Raw genomic sequence first — 15,155 nt, 5'->3', positions numbered from 1 at the left:
TTTTTTATTGAAATAATCTCTAATATGTATTTGTTTTATTTCTATTTTTTCAGGTTAAAGGTGCTTCCTCCTTTAAACAGCTATAACATGTACTTGTATCAGGCTACAAATAGGGCATTCTATATAGCCTCACCATTATCAACTTCATAATAAAAATTAACTTTATTCTAGTCATGTTTTGTTTTTTTGGGATGGAATGTTGTAACAGGGCTCAAGCTCTTTTATTAAATGCTTGAAACCAGGGTTCACTTCTACTCTCATCATGAGAGGATCTTTTGATCTAGGTAGAACAAACAAACAATGGGCATGATTGTGGCGCTTTATTAAAAACAAAAACAACATCATTACTTTAACTACTAATATTTTATCATTATTACTGGATGCATTTTAGTGTTCTTTTTTAAAAATATCAGCTTTAAATTGATACAATTAAATTATATAAGTGGTGTCAATCACTTACATCAGAGAGAGAGCGAGAGAGAAAGAGAGCCAGGGAGAAAAAGAGAGACAGAGAGAGAGAGAGCGAGCGAGAGACAGAGAAAAAAGGGAAAGAGCGAGAAAAAGAGAGAGAGAGACAGTAAGAGAAAGAGAGAGAAAGCGCGTGATTAGGCGAGCGAGGGAGCGAGAGAGAGACCCCCTCTAATTTGTGGGCCGAAGAAAAAAATCATCAGCCCCTAAGGACTGTCGGCCCACCGGGCATTTGCCCGGTACACCAGATTACCAGTCCAGCCCTGGTACACAGCAGGATTAGCCTGCAGACTTCGTCTGAGGAAGGGATCTGTACCTACTGTCTGCTGCAAGTCAGGAGATGTAAGAACTTTCAAATAATGAATTATAGAATTGTTTCTATTACAGTGTTATGCCATTTAGCACAAGCTAACACTAAGGTGTGGTAAACGCTCAGTGTAAACATGTGTTGCCAACAAGAGCTTATTGGCATAAAAGTGACAGAGCCCTAATGGCTTATTCTGAAAGGGACTGTGTGTGTGATTTTCCTTAAAAAAAACTTAATGAACATGTTTGTATAGCACATAGATCTACAATATTGTAGCTTGTGTAAAAATATGGTATATAATAGGTCCCCTTAAAAGTAGAACTACATTTTGTAGTAAATGTGGGCCTGGGTCCATACTTGAAATCAATATATCACACATTATATACAGACATTTTGTATCAGATATTACACATATTAATAGTAGAAAAATAGTAGCTTTTTTTAAGTACCCCAATCATGTACGTACTACATAAAATATATTTATATTTATACAATTCAGCTTAACAACCAGTCACATGTTCACAGAATACAATCAGCAATAATCTTAATACTCCCATAAACCTCAGCACTTACTTTGCTGGCCAGACGATTAATACTAAATAGATAGAAATCCTCTTCTCCTATTAGGTGCTCAATGAATGGCTCTGCTAAGAAGTTGTACTCTAAATATATATGTCAAGGTTTTTGTTTTGTTTTTCTATTTCCTCTTCCACCTTTTTTCTTATTTCCCGCCTTTTATTTCTTTATTTTTTCCCTTTTACTCTTGTAGTTTTTTTTATTTTTTTTTATAATATATTTCACTTAAAACACTGCGTTAACTGAGATCTATGCTGTTTATGGAGGACCAAAACTGCCAAAATTAAAAATAAATAAAGAAATATAAACGTATGTAAATCATTCAATAAAAGTAATACGGTGATTAAAATAGTAAAGAATAATTATAAATAATATAAAAATAAATATCTTATTTATGTATAAATTGTTATTTAGGGGTGTCTTTATTAAAATTATTTAAAATATTTTTTTATTTTGATTCATTTGTTTATTTATTAACATGACTATTTATTTCTGCATTCATTTATTTCCCGGTTTATTTATTTATGTTTTTCCTTGTCCTTATATGATAATGAGAGGTCTGTCCAGTAATGATGTCACAGTGTCTTAGCATTCCTATTGGTTAATCGATGTCAGATACCCTAGATGGATTGTACATTTTTTGCTCCTTTGGCAGTAACTTTGGTAACGTGGAAAATTATTTAATGAAGATCACTTAGATCGTAATACAGACTCTGGTCTATTTCTTTGAGGTGAGCAACATAAGCTACTGCCTCTCTGAGCAGATCCGATAACAAACTTCTCCCCGACGTTTCAGCTCCTGGACTCTTCTACTCATATCAGCTCCTTTCTTTCTTGATTGCTAAACCTGTACGTGAAAAACACGCCCCCTTCATTATCATATAAGGACAAGGAAAAACAGAAATAAATAAATCTGTAAATAATGCAGAAATAAATATGCAAATAAATAAATTAATAAAAAAAATAAAGAAACAAATTATTAACATATTTTAAATTATTAAGATTTTATTTGTATGTATATGTATATATTTTTATATTAATCATAATTATTCCTTACTGTTTTACATCACCATATTACTTTTATTGAGTGATTTACTTACTTTAATTTTGGCAGTTTTGGTTCCTCCATAGCTGTTTAACCAATCATTTAAAAAACCGAATAAACAAATTACAAAAAAACAACAATACAAACTCAGCACTCAGACACCAGCAGCACAAATTGTTTTTGGTAAATAGTTTCTTTTTATTGTTCATATTTACTTTGCATACAGTATAATCACTCAAATGTTGGTGAAATTGCTGGATCCACCATCGATCTGGAACATTGTGTAACCTCGTAGGCCTGCCGGAACAGGCCGGGGGGTGTTTTTGCTTCGTCAGGCTACATAATGCACTGGTCTCTCCAGCATCAGGCCATCAGATGAGTCGGGCATCCAAAAGAAATCATAGATCAGTCCAGAACATGCGAGCAACTGGCAACGATTCACCAGGCATCAGATACACGTCACAGGAGTCTCTAATAAAAGAATCGGAAGAAATATCCCTTTAAACTGCTGTACTGTTCTGACCCGACCCATGCAGGAGACCAGGACGCTGCAGGTCCTGCAGGATAGTGCAGATTAGGCATAGTCTCAGGCTGAGTTTACCCTGCGGACTGAGGGTAATAGTTTGGGACTAAACCGAATCTGTGTGGAAAACTACTTTTACTGTTTCTCTGTTCAAAGTGACCCTAATTCAGCTTTAAAGGGGAACCCTGGTGTAAAATAGAATTGGGTTGTAGCAAAACATAAAAACAAATATGACATTTTTTGAAGTAACCCACCTCCATTCACCCCCAGCACTCTGAAATACAGCACTTTTGGCTGATGCTTCCAATGGGCTTACAGTGCAAACGATAGGAGCATAGAATAGCCGTGGAAATTAGTTTTTTATGATCTTTGGTAAGTTTTAGTTGTTTTTTTCCTAGCTTGTTTTGTTTCTTTTCTTTTATTGTTTTTAGTTATTGCTTATTTATATTTTACTCTTTTATGTGTTAAGTTTTATTTATTCATCAGTAGTTGAATTTTTATTAGTTCTATTAGCTTATTTTTTTACCTATGATTTTATGATTCCTACTCTTAAATTCTTATTTTTACCTTATTTGTTTTACATCTTAATAATATTAAGATAAAAAAGAATAAAAAATCATTTTTTAAAATAATTATCTTATAATTATTTTATCTTTTTATTGTTTTTTTTGTTACTTATTTATTCTATTAACATATTTTTTGTCAATCCCTTCCCTATGTAATTGCTCGGCTACGCTGTAAATGAGGGCCACCCTCAATATATTCCGAGTTTAAATAAAGGTTGATTGATTAATTGAATTAATTCATTTACATTTTCACAGAATTAATTTTGCAATCTGTTTCCCTCCCCATTCTTGTCAATTGACGTATGGTGACTTAATTCTATAGGTAGTGGCACTCAGGGAACTACCTAAAGCTACTGTGTGTATAAACAGTGTTCTGTACACTTTCAAACCTCACAGTGACTCATTTTCAATATTAGGGCTATGCATGGGTATCTCTATGCCCCTATCACTTGCATTATAAGCCCTTTGGGAGCCTTGCCAAAAGTGCTGTATTTGGGATTGCTGAGGGAGAATTGAGGTGGGATATTTAACATTTTTTTTTACTCGTTATCCTGTTTCACTACAACCCATGTCTATTTTACATCAGACTTCTCTTTTAATAAAGGAATACTCAAGTGTTTTATTATACTCCACCTATACTCCACCTGATCTCTGGTAGCTGTGTCTGTAGTGTTCACACCTAATGATGTTCTGATGACTGATATTTTTATTATACATTTATTTTACATTTTTATCCCACTTTCCCTCCGACACATGTGAACTGCCGCTGATGCAGCATTACCGACTAGCATCACAAGCACTATCGCTCGGAGGAAAACGCAGTGACTCGGTTCTGATACAGCAGCTCACAGACGCAGCCTTGTGCTGATCCACATCACCCTAGGAGTGACAAGGAGTAAGAGGGCCATCTACTGTACCCACCCAGAGAGAGAGCAAGGCCAATTGTGCTCTCTCTGGGCTCAGGCAGCTGATGGCAAGCTACATGACCGGGATTCGAACCAGCGATACTTTAAAATAGAAGTAAAAATTTAGGAAATCTTTCAGTAAATTTCCAGATTCATCTGTAAATTAGTGTGATCATTTTTATCTTTTATCTCTAGACCTTTGCCTTTTTATCTATTCTTTAATTCTATTCTATTATTGCTATTATTTATTAGTTTGTTTACCACAAAATTGTGTGTGGCGCAAAGATAACCGGAACTACTTTTCACCACATTGCTCAAAAACCAAACGTCAGCTTTGTTAGGCATTTCTCTACCTGTACTGTTAGAATGCAATTGTCATAGTATCACTATATTAGCACTATATCAATTAATTAATTATGTATATCGTCACTGTTCAATGAAAAACAAGTATCTCCATTTTTGAAGATTTTTAGATTACTACATTATTTCAACAAACCATCTGTCCCTTATACTGTGTTACAATTTCTTAATGTATGGACCAATAGAATTTCTGCAGAATTACCTGAAAATAAACTGTTTTTACATTGACTTCCACTGAAAGTTAAGATTTAGGTTTAATCTCTCTACTGTAAAATTGCTGTTTTGGAGATACTTGTTTTTTATTGGACAGCAACGATATGAACAGCTCTGAAAAAAAATAGGAGAGCTCTTACAAATGATGAGTTTCTTTGATTTGTAGCAAATTGAAAACCTCTGGAATATAATCAAGAGGAAGATGGATGATCACAAGCCATCAAACCAAACTGAACTGCTTGAATTTTTGCACAAGGAGTAAAGGCATAAAGTTATTCAAAAGCAGTGTGTAAGACTGGTGGAGGAGAACATGATGCCAAGATGCATGAAAACTATGATTAAAAACCGGGGTTATTCCACCAAATATTGATTTCGAAACTCTTAAAACTTTATAAATATGAAATTGTTTTATTATCTTTGTATTATTTTCATTATGTTCATTTTACTCAAACATATACCTATAAATAGCAAAATCAGAGAAACTAATTCAGAAACTGAAGTGAAACTGACAGACACAAACTACAGTAGGTTTAAAGAAACACTGGAGTATTCCATTAACACCCATAAGCAATCTGTTCACTATTTCAGCTCACTCTCCTGGTGAACACCGCTCACTCTACTGGACGGTGGAGGTCCTCCAGGGCCCCAGACTCCAGCACACAGGTCAGACCCGTTCACCCAGTTTAATAGCTTTGGTTCCAAACACCTGGGCACAGTAATGATCTGATACATCCTTCAGAAAGACATGTTTTAGGAGGTGTGCTTGTCCTCGTGAGTACAAAAATAGGCATTTCCAAACATATACAAGTTATTTGCTGCTCTTAATCAGATGTGATACATCCATAAATAGCATCCAGTGGATCTCTGTGGAGTGAGATTGGACGGTCATGTATAGACAGAGAGCAAAGCTGACCCTTCGCTCTCAACTGAGTGGACAGACAGTAGGAGATAGAGAGATAGATACCTTTTAGCCGTTAAAGCCCCTGGAAACCTGGGTCATTCTGAGATTTCTCTTATAAATATCTATATCTATATTCCCAACGTCTGAAATACTTCACTGTATTACACCAGCATCACCCTCCTCTCTATTTAGAATAGAACTGGGTCAGGTTAATGTCAGCATACTCTTGGCCAATCACATGCTAGTGCTAACATGTGGCGTAATTTGTTTTCTGAGCAACCTGAAGAGCTAAGGCTAAACCCAAACCTGAATCTGGAGAGCTGGAGTTAAAGCTAATCCTGGAGAGCTTGAGTTAAAGCAAACCTGGAGAGTTATAGCTAAAGAAAACCTGGAGAGCTTGAGTTAAAGCTAAACCTGGAGAGCTAAAGCTAAACCAAAACTTGGAGAGCTAAAGCAAACCTGGAGAGCTTAAGCTAAACCCAAACCTAAACCTGTAGAGCTGGAGTTAAAGCTAAACCTTGAGAGTTAAAGCAAAAGCAAACCTGCAGAACTAAAACTAAACCTGGAGAGTTATAGCTAAAACCCAAGCGCAAACCCAGAGAGCTGGAGTTAAAGTTACCCCTGGAGAGCTTGAGTTAAAACAAACCTGGAGAGCTAAAACTAAACCCAAACCTGGAGAGCTTAAAAGCTGGAGTTAAAGCTAAACCTGGAGAGCTATAGCTAAAGCAAACCTGGAGAGCTGAAGAGCTGGATGCTAAAGCAAAGCTGGAGAGCTTGAGTTAAAGCTAACCCTGAAGAACTGGAGTTAAAGATAAACCTGGAGAGCTAAAGCAAAAGAAAACCTGGAGAGCTTGAGTTAAAACTAAACCTGAAGAGCTAAAGCTAAACCCAAACCCAATTTTGAAGAGCTGGAGTTAAAGCTAAACCCGAAGAGCTAAAGCTCAAGCAAACATGGAGAGCTTAAGCTAAACCCAAACCAGAAACTGGAGATCTGCAGTTAGAGCTAAACCTAAAACCAAAGATCTAAAGACAAGGCTAATCCTGTGGAGGTATATTTAAACTGGAGATCTACAGACCTAAACCTAGAGAGCTAAAGTTAAATTAGAGGGCCAATTAGCTATTTTTTTTTAAATATCAAGCTTCTTATTATCTGTGTTTTTATTATTTACTCATAAAACCACTAAAAGTGTTTTAGCTATCTTGTGTGATTTACAGTGTTATTTCCGAATTCCACATGTTAAAGAGTCGCTAAAGCTAAACCTTGACAGTTGAAGTTAAAAGCGATAATCCAGAGAGGTATGAAGAGTGTAGTTTTGGGATTTTTGAGGAGTGCTTTATCATATTTATGCTTTCTGTTTTCTATATAAACTTCACTGAGCACCCAAATAAATTACACCAAAAATATCAATATATCAAAATCAGTTCCCAGGAGCTTTAAGGGCAGATTCGATAAGGAGTTGGAAAAGGAAGCAGCAATAATAGTAGCAGTCTAATATCTATGAAGTAAGCACAGTTTCAGGTTGAGGTCCCTTATGATTATTTTTTTATATTTTCTCCATATGAGGACGGGCATTTCGTCAGCTATCCTGCTCTTACACAGCCTACGCAGTCAGTTTTGTACATTCTGGCCGTTATCTAATAACTAAAGGTGGTTTAATCAGTTGTATTATTAGTATTTTTTTGTTTTACTTTTATTTTAATGAGCAACACAAATTCATATTATAGTCAGTCAGTACTGAAGTGCATAAAAGTGCAAGTATAGCTTTAGATGCATTCATTTTGAGAAGAGTAAATTGTTTTGCAGTATGGCCCCCGAAATAAACGCTCACTTCTGAAGGGGGCTCGGAAGGAGAACGCTATAGCTTATGCTTATGCTGTTTCTAACCTAAAAGATACACGACTTTCTCTTCCACACCAACGTAGACAATCTTCGGATGCGTCCCAATTGCGTACTACAAACTAGTAAGGTACTATAAGGTGTTTAAGGAACTATATACTAATCTTAATTGTGTGGTTAAAAGTATGTGTTTTTTCTAACATGAAGTGATGAAATGTTGCTATGCCTTATGCCAACATACATACACTCATTGACAACAAATTAAAATAATAAAAGAAAAATAACGCACCCCGGATTACTGCATGACTAGGCATGCAATTATGGCTCAGGCAGATATGTAAATGATTACAGGTGTGGTCTGATTAGACAATGGGTCTTTTTATACCACAAGGGGGTGTAACACTGCTCCCAGCTGTCCTCAGAGTCCTTTTTTAACTCTAGGAAATGTACCTCTACAGGTAAGCCATCAGCTGTGCACCGAGCAGCTTGATTTAGGGTGTTTCAGCATGTCTTTACTATCATAACCACGGGAAAAGTGCACTTTGCACTGCTTAAAATGCTTAAAAGCGATGTGCTAATTCTCTTAATTAATCATGGGTGTGGTTCATTTTGGGCGTAACGTGAAGTAAACCAATCAGTGCGTCACTTGCTCATCATTCCCTTTAAGAGCCAGGTAAGCTCAGACTTTGGCGGATTGCTATTTTAACGGCACAGCTACCTGGACGTGTCCAATGCTTCTCAGCAGCCGAGTAAACTGAGCTGCTTGTTCACACTGTGAAAGAGCTCCAGCAGCTCATTTACTGGAAAAGCAATCTTATTTTATTTAGTATTCTCTTTATTGTTGATGTAATAGTTGCCAAGATAGCAATGAACATCTTGACTCCTGATTGTTGTCAGGGTTCTAATCAGTCAGTGGAGCAAGTGTGTTTTCTGCTGCCAAAATAACAATACAGCAGAAATTGACCTGAACGCACCTCATTTCCAGACCACCACGCCCATCAGTGTATATATTAATAAGGACCGTTGCTATTTAAATAAAGCAGGTGCAAGAGATGAAAATAGACTGTTTTTGGCGAGGTGTAAGATAGCAATGTACATTGCGATACGCCTTGCACAGGGAGTAAGATAGGGCCCAAAAAATTAATGCGCAGTTAACAGACTTTAAGAAGCGTGGATCATTGACCCACTGAGGAGAAGCAGCTCACCTACACACTGCAAAGGTGCAACACTTCTTTGACCTGACCGGTTGCCAAATTTATAACCAGTCCAGCATTTATAATTGGAGCAGCTGGGAAACCTACGAGTGTAGAGCTACAGGATCTACAGGCCCAGCTGTAGCAACATCTGTGGGCAAATGTGCTCCATACCCAACTGTCTCAATCTTATCTTGTACTTAGGAAAGAGAAACCAACAGAGTCTAAACTAGAGCTTGAAAGTCAACTATCATCTCATTGGTGCGTTATTTCTTTACTTATTTTTTGTCGATGAGTGTATAGACTAGATTAGACTATAGACTAAACTTTAAAAATAGTGCAATGTTTTCTAGTATCGTATAACATTGCATTGTGAGATAAGAGTGTCCATCTGATAACTGTAACCATACTCAAAACTCAGCCTATTCTGAGTATACAATTACGTATTTTGAGTATACTCAACTTCTTTTTTTTGACACTTTTATCTATACTTCATACTTTTATTTTATTACACTTCGTACTCAAATCGTAAAACTACTAGAAAATTAGTCAGCGTTAGTAAGTAATTCGTACGCAGTTGGGACGCCCCCCTCATGCAGTACCCATGTTAGCTTTGTGGGTTGCCAGATTAATCGATATTAATCTTCGTTGACCCATGGATTGAGACACACTCGACAAATTCATCTCCTTAACAAAAACCGAGAACAAAAAAAAAGAAAAACAAATGAACAATTAAAGAAACAAACAAACAAACAAACAACAAAAAAAGTTATAATAAATGCAACACCTGCTGGTTGAAGGAAGAAGTAGTCAGCCTCATTTTTATAAGCGTTGAGAGAGAGAGAGCGAGCGAGAGCAGAGTATCCATACGGAAGCACTATTCTGGCACTGTATTATTTTGTGCCATAAGGAGGTTGTGACGCTGCTCTGCTCCGCCCACCGCCGGCTCGTTCTCATGATAGCCCCTTCGTTAACTGAGGAGGAGTAGGAGGAGTTCATCTCTGCGAACCCGTCAGCAGAGAAAAGCTAACGCTCGTCTGTACGAGTTTCTTGTTTTGAGGTAAAATAAAAAAGTACGAGGACAGTTTTGACGCCGCTTCGGCCGCGTTTTCCCCCACCGCTCGTCGGAACCACGGACAGAGAACACGTTATTGAAACCGTAAGGCTCTACGGTAGACTGTGTGACTTGGCGGCAGCGCCCTCTAGCTGCTCTCCGAGGAAGTGGGCGGGGCGGTGGAGGACGACCGTCGACGAGACACCGACTGCGAGCGCTCGTACGGCTGCAGCTGCACCTCCAGGAAGTCGCGGTGCTGCTGGCTGATCAGCTGGCTGATGAGGCCCGGCAGAGCCTGCAGGTTGCTCAGCAGCGTCTCCAGCTTGGTCTCCAGAACCGCGATCCTCTTCTCCGTGTCCTCGCCGCGCTCGTTCAGGTCCGAGATCAGGTCGTACATGATGTTCTGAGTCTGCGGGACCACGGTCAGAGACAGAGAGAGAGGAACCGGGGTCAGTCAGAGACATGGGAGACCGCTATTATAGATCACAGTCATTATTAATGCTAAAATTATTAACATAATCAATAAAGCAGATAATCTGCAGTGTACAGTAAAGCTACAGTATACATGCAATCTGAATAAAACAGTATAAACACATACAGAAACTAAACGATGCTAAAAAAAACACTCAACAAAAAACATTACGTACAAAAAATCGTATTAATTATAAATTAATTAATTGGTTATTAATTATTAATTAGCCAAACCTATACATGCATACTGTCTCTGACAAGATCAATATGATATAATAAACTCCTCACTCATATAATGACAAAGCTCACATTAGTTTCCATAGTCTTTCTTTTTTAGTAGATACTGAAAAATTCATAGTGGACACTGAACAGATTAAAAAATTAATGCTGGACAAATTCATCCTAAAAAAGTTATACAGAGTATTGAATAAGTAGGTAATATGAATATTTCATAATGGGTACTGTTTTAATTGTAGTGGATACTAGACCAAATAAGTCAAATAAGATACTGAATAGTTCATAGTGGATACTGAATAGCTTAAAAAAGAAGATACTGGATAATTCATAGTGGATACTAAACAGCTCAAAAAGCAAATGCTGACTAATTCATAGCGGATACTAAACAGCTTAAACAAGTAAATACTGCATAATTCATAGTGGATACTGAAACATTCATACACAGTAGTGAATAAGTTAAAGTAGATCATATGAATAATTCATAATGGGTACTGTATTATTGGTAGAGGATAGGAGACAATTCTAAGAAGATACTGATTAATTCATAGTGGGTACTGAACAAGTCAAACTAAATACTAAATTAACTGTAGTGGATAAAGAATAATTCACAATGATCACTAAAGACACAAAAACTTAAGACACTGAATAGGTAAAAGAAGATAATGAATAATTCATAATGGATCATGACTTATTCAAAGTAGATACTGAATAATTTATAATGGATCATGACTAATTCATAATGACTACTGAATAACTGATGGGTTAAAATCATTTTTTAAAATCTCATAGTGGAAACTAAATAATTCATGGTGGATACTAAATAAAAGCAGAAGCAGATACTGAACATTTAAATAATCTGAAGTATGACATCGCAACACAATTGTTCATAGTGGTCACTGAATAATTTGAAGTAAATGCTAAAAATTCATAGTGCATACTGAATAATTAAAAATGGGTACTCAATGAGTCAAATTATGTACTGAAAATTTTACAGAGGATAGTATATAATGTGCACGAATAAACAGAATTTAACAAGTTTACACGGCCCAAAATAATTTTGAAGTTAGATTGTAAAAATGTACAATATTAAATCAAAGGATGGCTCACAATTAATAAGACAACAAAAAATAAAATAAAAATAAAATTATGAATATGTAAAGAATGTATTAAAGAATCTGAAAATAAAAAAAGAAAAAGTAGGAAAAATAACATAATAAATAGATACAGTAGGTAATAGATAGGACAGATAATAAAATAAATGAGCGTAAAGAATGTATAATTTGTAGCAGTTTGTTAAATTTTGCTCTTTGTTTATTTACGACAGTGTTTAATTAATTATTTACTGGATTAGTTAATTAACCAATCTCTACAGCTCTGGAAAAAAAATAAGAGACCACTTAAAAAAATATGAAAATTAAATCTCTGGAATATAATCAAGAGGAAGATGGATGATCACAAGCCATCAAACCAAACTGAACTGCTTGAATTTTTGCACCAGGAGTAAAGGCATAAAGTTATCCAAAAGTAGTGTGTAAGACTGATGGAGGAGAACATGCCAAGATGCATGAAAACAACTGTGATTAAAAAACAGGGTTATTCCACCAAATATTGATTTCTAAACACTTAAAACTCCTTTATGAATATGAACTTGTTTTCTGTGCATTAGTTGAGCTCTGCGTCTTTTTTTTTTTGTTATTTCAGCCATTTCTCATTTTCTGCAAATAAATGCTCTAAATGACAATATTTTTGTTTGAAATTTGGGAGAAATTTTGTACGTAGTTTATAGAATAAAACAACAATGTTCATTTTACTCAAACATAAACATATAAATAGCAAAATCAGAGAAACTGATTCAGAAACTGAAGTGGTCTCTTCATATTTTTTCTGGAGCTGTATATGAATTTACTGTGTGTATTTTACTGATGATTTTTGTCAATGAGTTTATCTTCAGCTTTACAAATCGTGAGTTTAACAGATGTAGAGTGTTCTGAAATGAAGGATCTGAGAGGGTTCTGGTTCTGGATCTGAGCTGTAAATAATGCAGACTGAGGGCTGAGGAGGGGGGGCAGTGCTGGCGGTCCGGACCGGGCCGAGGTGTTGTTCTGTGAGCTGATTTTCTGCAGCAGAGCTTTCATCAGCTCTCAAGATTCTGTGAGAAACGCTCCAGTAGCTGACTGAGTGAGTGTGTGTGTGTGTGTCAGTAAGAGTGTGTGTGTGTGTGTTTGTGTGTGTGTCAGTAAGAGTGTGAGTGTGTGTGTTTGTGTGTGTGTCAGTAAGAGTGTGAGTGTGTGTGTTTGTGTGTGTGTGTGTCAGTAAGAGTGTGAGTGTGTGTGTGTGTTTGTGTGTGTGTGTGTCAGTAAGAGTGTGAGTGTGTGTGTTTGTGTGTCAGTAAGAGTGTGAGTGTGAGTGTGTGTGTTTGCAAAACAACAAGCTTGTAGTTCTAGTCCAGAGCATCAGCTGGATTCAGACACACTGCAGTGGGATCTGGCCGGTTTCCAGCAGATCAAATAATCACAGTGACACGCTGAAGCTGGATTTATGGCTTTTCTCTGAGGAGTTTCTACACTACACTACATTACACTACACTGCACTGCACTGCCCAGGACCCCCAGATGCCAATCACTTCATATAAATACAGATTATTAAAGGGCCAATATCCTGTACTTTTCTTGTATTTGACAAGAAAAATGATGTTTGTGTGAGCTTACAAAACAAAACATATTTAATCTCGTAATTAATCTCCATCCACTATCTTTATACTGTATCAAATCAGTGTAAAATAACTGGCAGTTAGTGTTCTCCTGCAAGCGTGTTGAGCCCCAGTTGGCGAAGACTGTCAACTGGACAAATTCAGGTTCATGATCAGCAGTGATGGGAGAAACGGCTCCCAGTAAACGCTGTTACTTTTATTTAACTAATTACTCTGACTCTAACTATAACGCCGTTACCATTTCCAGCAACCCGTTACTGCTCGTTACTTTAGCCCATTGACGTAGGAACTGGGGGGACCCAATATTTGAAACAGGTGGATTTGTCCCCTTCCCAAAAAATGACATCGTTTCGCTCAGCTCAGCTGTACTATTAATGAGGAGTCAGTGACCGCTGTGTGTAAATGCGAAATCTCTTAACGCCAATCACGGAGCCAGTTCAGGAATTAAGTTCCGCCTCTCAGTAGAAACAGCCAATCGTCTGGCTGGCTTTGCGGCACGCGGAGGGGAGTCAGAAAATAAATAAATTGAATTGAATTGAGTCAGGGTGCTGGAGGGGGGAAGCCCCGCCCCCTTCACTGTAAGATTTAACAGCGGGATCGGGATCCAGCAGCAGCTGATTTTAAAACAGATGTGGATATACGGAGATTTTTTTAAAAGAAAGGTAACGATAGGCTAACCACGTAAACTGTGATGAGATTGTTTTTTGATAGGTGGTTAAAAACACACGTCTCTGAATCAGCACACAGATTAAACTCACGGTGTGATTAATAAACTGCAGCTGTGTTAGTGAGTTAGCTTAACTTTGGAATTAGATAGATTGGGATTCACGGTTTAATAAAAAAAAAAAACTATATATGTAATGTTTAACTTGCCCTGTACCTGATCAGCTAATCACTGTTTCATTTTCAAACTGTGTTTATTCATTTAGGATTGCAGGATTTACTGAGCTATAATGAACAAAAACTGATGATCAGTCAGGTTTCCAATCCCACTTCAGTATGGAGAACATTTTCAATAAAAAGTCATTAAAGACATATTAACTAAAATATACGTTTTTATATTACTATTTCAACTGGATTGCAAAAATCACTTTGATGATTTCCATTCCAATACTGTAGGCCAGATAAACTCCACTCTGCCCATTCTGACTGATGCCGAATCTCAACAGATGCTTCTGTACATCAACCAAACTCAAGCAGATTGTTTATGCTATAGGATTAGAAGTGCAGTAGCAAAAACAAAGGATGCACTGGATTAGACTGGAATGCAGTTAACTATTCCAATATAACAAATGACCAAAACCAATTAAATATCAAGAAAAAAAAGAATTGTTAAAATATTGCAATTCGATTAAAAATATTACAAGTTCACAATTCAATGACTAATTCACATTTTGCCGTCCCTTGACTTTTGGAATATTAGGGTTGGGTGGGGTTAAGAGTTTTTGACTATTTACTATTATTGAATTCTATGCTCATTATTTTTACGGCCCTGAGAAAAGGCCTTGTGTCCGTTTTCTCTCAGCAGTGCTTCTGTAAACATGAATTTACTTCATGATAAACTAGCAGTGCTATTTTAAAAATACATTTACCTCAGCAGTGCTATTCTATTCATTAGTTTACCTAAGCAGTGCAGCTCTAATCATACATTTTCCTCGGCAGTGCAGTTCTAATTATACATTTATACATTATACATTATATTATATTTTTTGTATAGACAAGTAATACGAGTGAATAGAGTGAATTAGGTACAGTTCTGCTCCGTAACTAAAGGTACTGGAGTGTATCA

At 36.6% G+C, this 15,155-nt stretch overlaps 1 protein-coding gene across 2 annotated transcripts in view; it reads right to left on the bottom strand.

Annotated features, from left to right (window-relative positions):
- The window catches only part of kcnn2 (potassium calcium-activated channel subfamily N member 2), a 259,379-nt gene that overhangs the window by 166,078 nt on the left and 78,146 nt on the right, over nucleotides 1-15,155 (bottom strand). Inside the window, exon 9 of one of the 2 annotated variants that reach the window (XM_022681136.2) lies at nucleotides 5,142-10,357. In XM_022681136.2, the coding sequence (XP_022536857.2) occupies nucleotides 10,097-10,357 (261 nt within the window). In that variant the 3' untranslated portion in view covers nucleotides 5,142-10,096. Of the gene's footprint in view, nucleotides 1-5,141; nucleotides 10,358-15,155 lie in introns of those variants that run through there. The other variant, XM_049468327.1, reaches the window with a different exon arrangement.

This window comes from Astyanax mexicanus, chromosome 20, assembly GCF_023375975.1.
Source record: "Astyanax mexicanus isolate ESR-SI-001 chromosome 20, AstMex3_surface, whole genome shotgun sequence".
NCBI classification, from domain to species: Eukaryota; Metazoa; Chordata; class Actinopteri; order Characiformes; family Acestrorhamphidae; genus Astyanax; species Astyanax mexicanus.
This window is presented reverse-complemented; position numbering and strand designations above follow the sequence as displayed.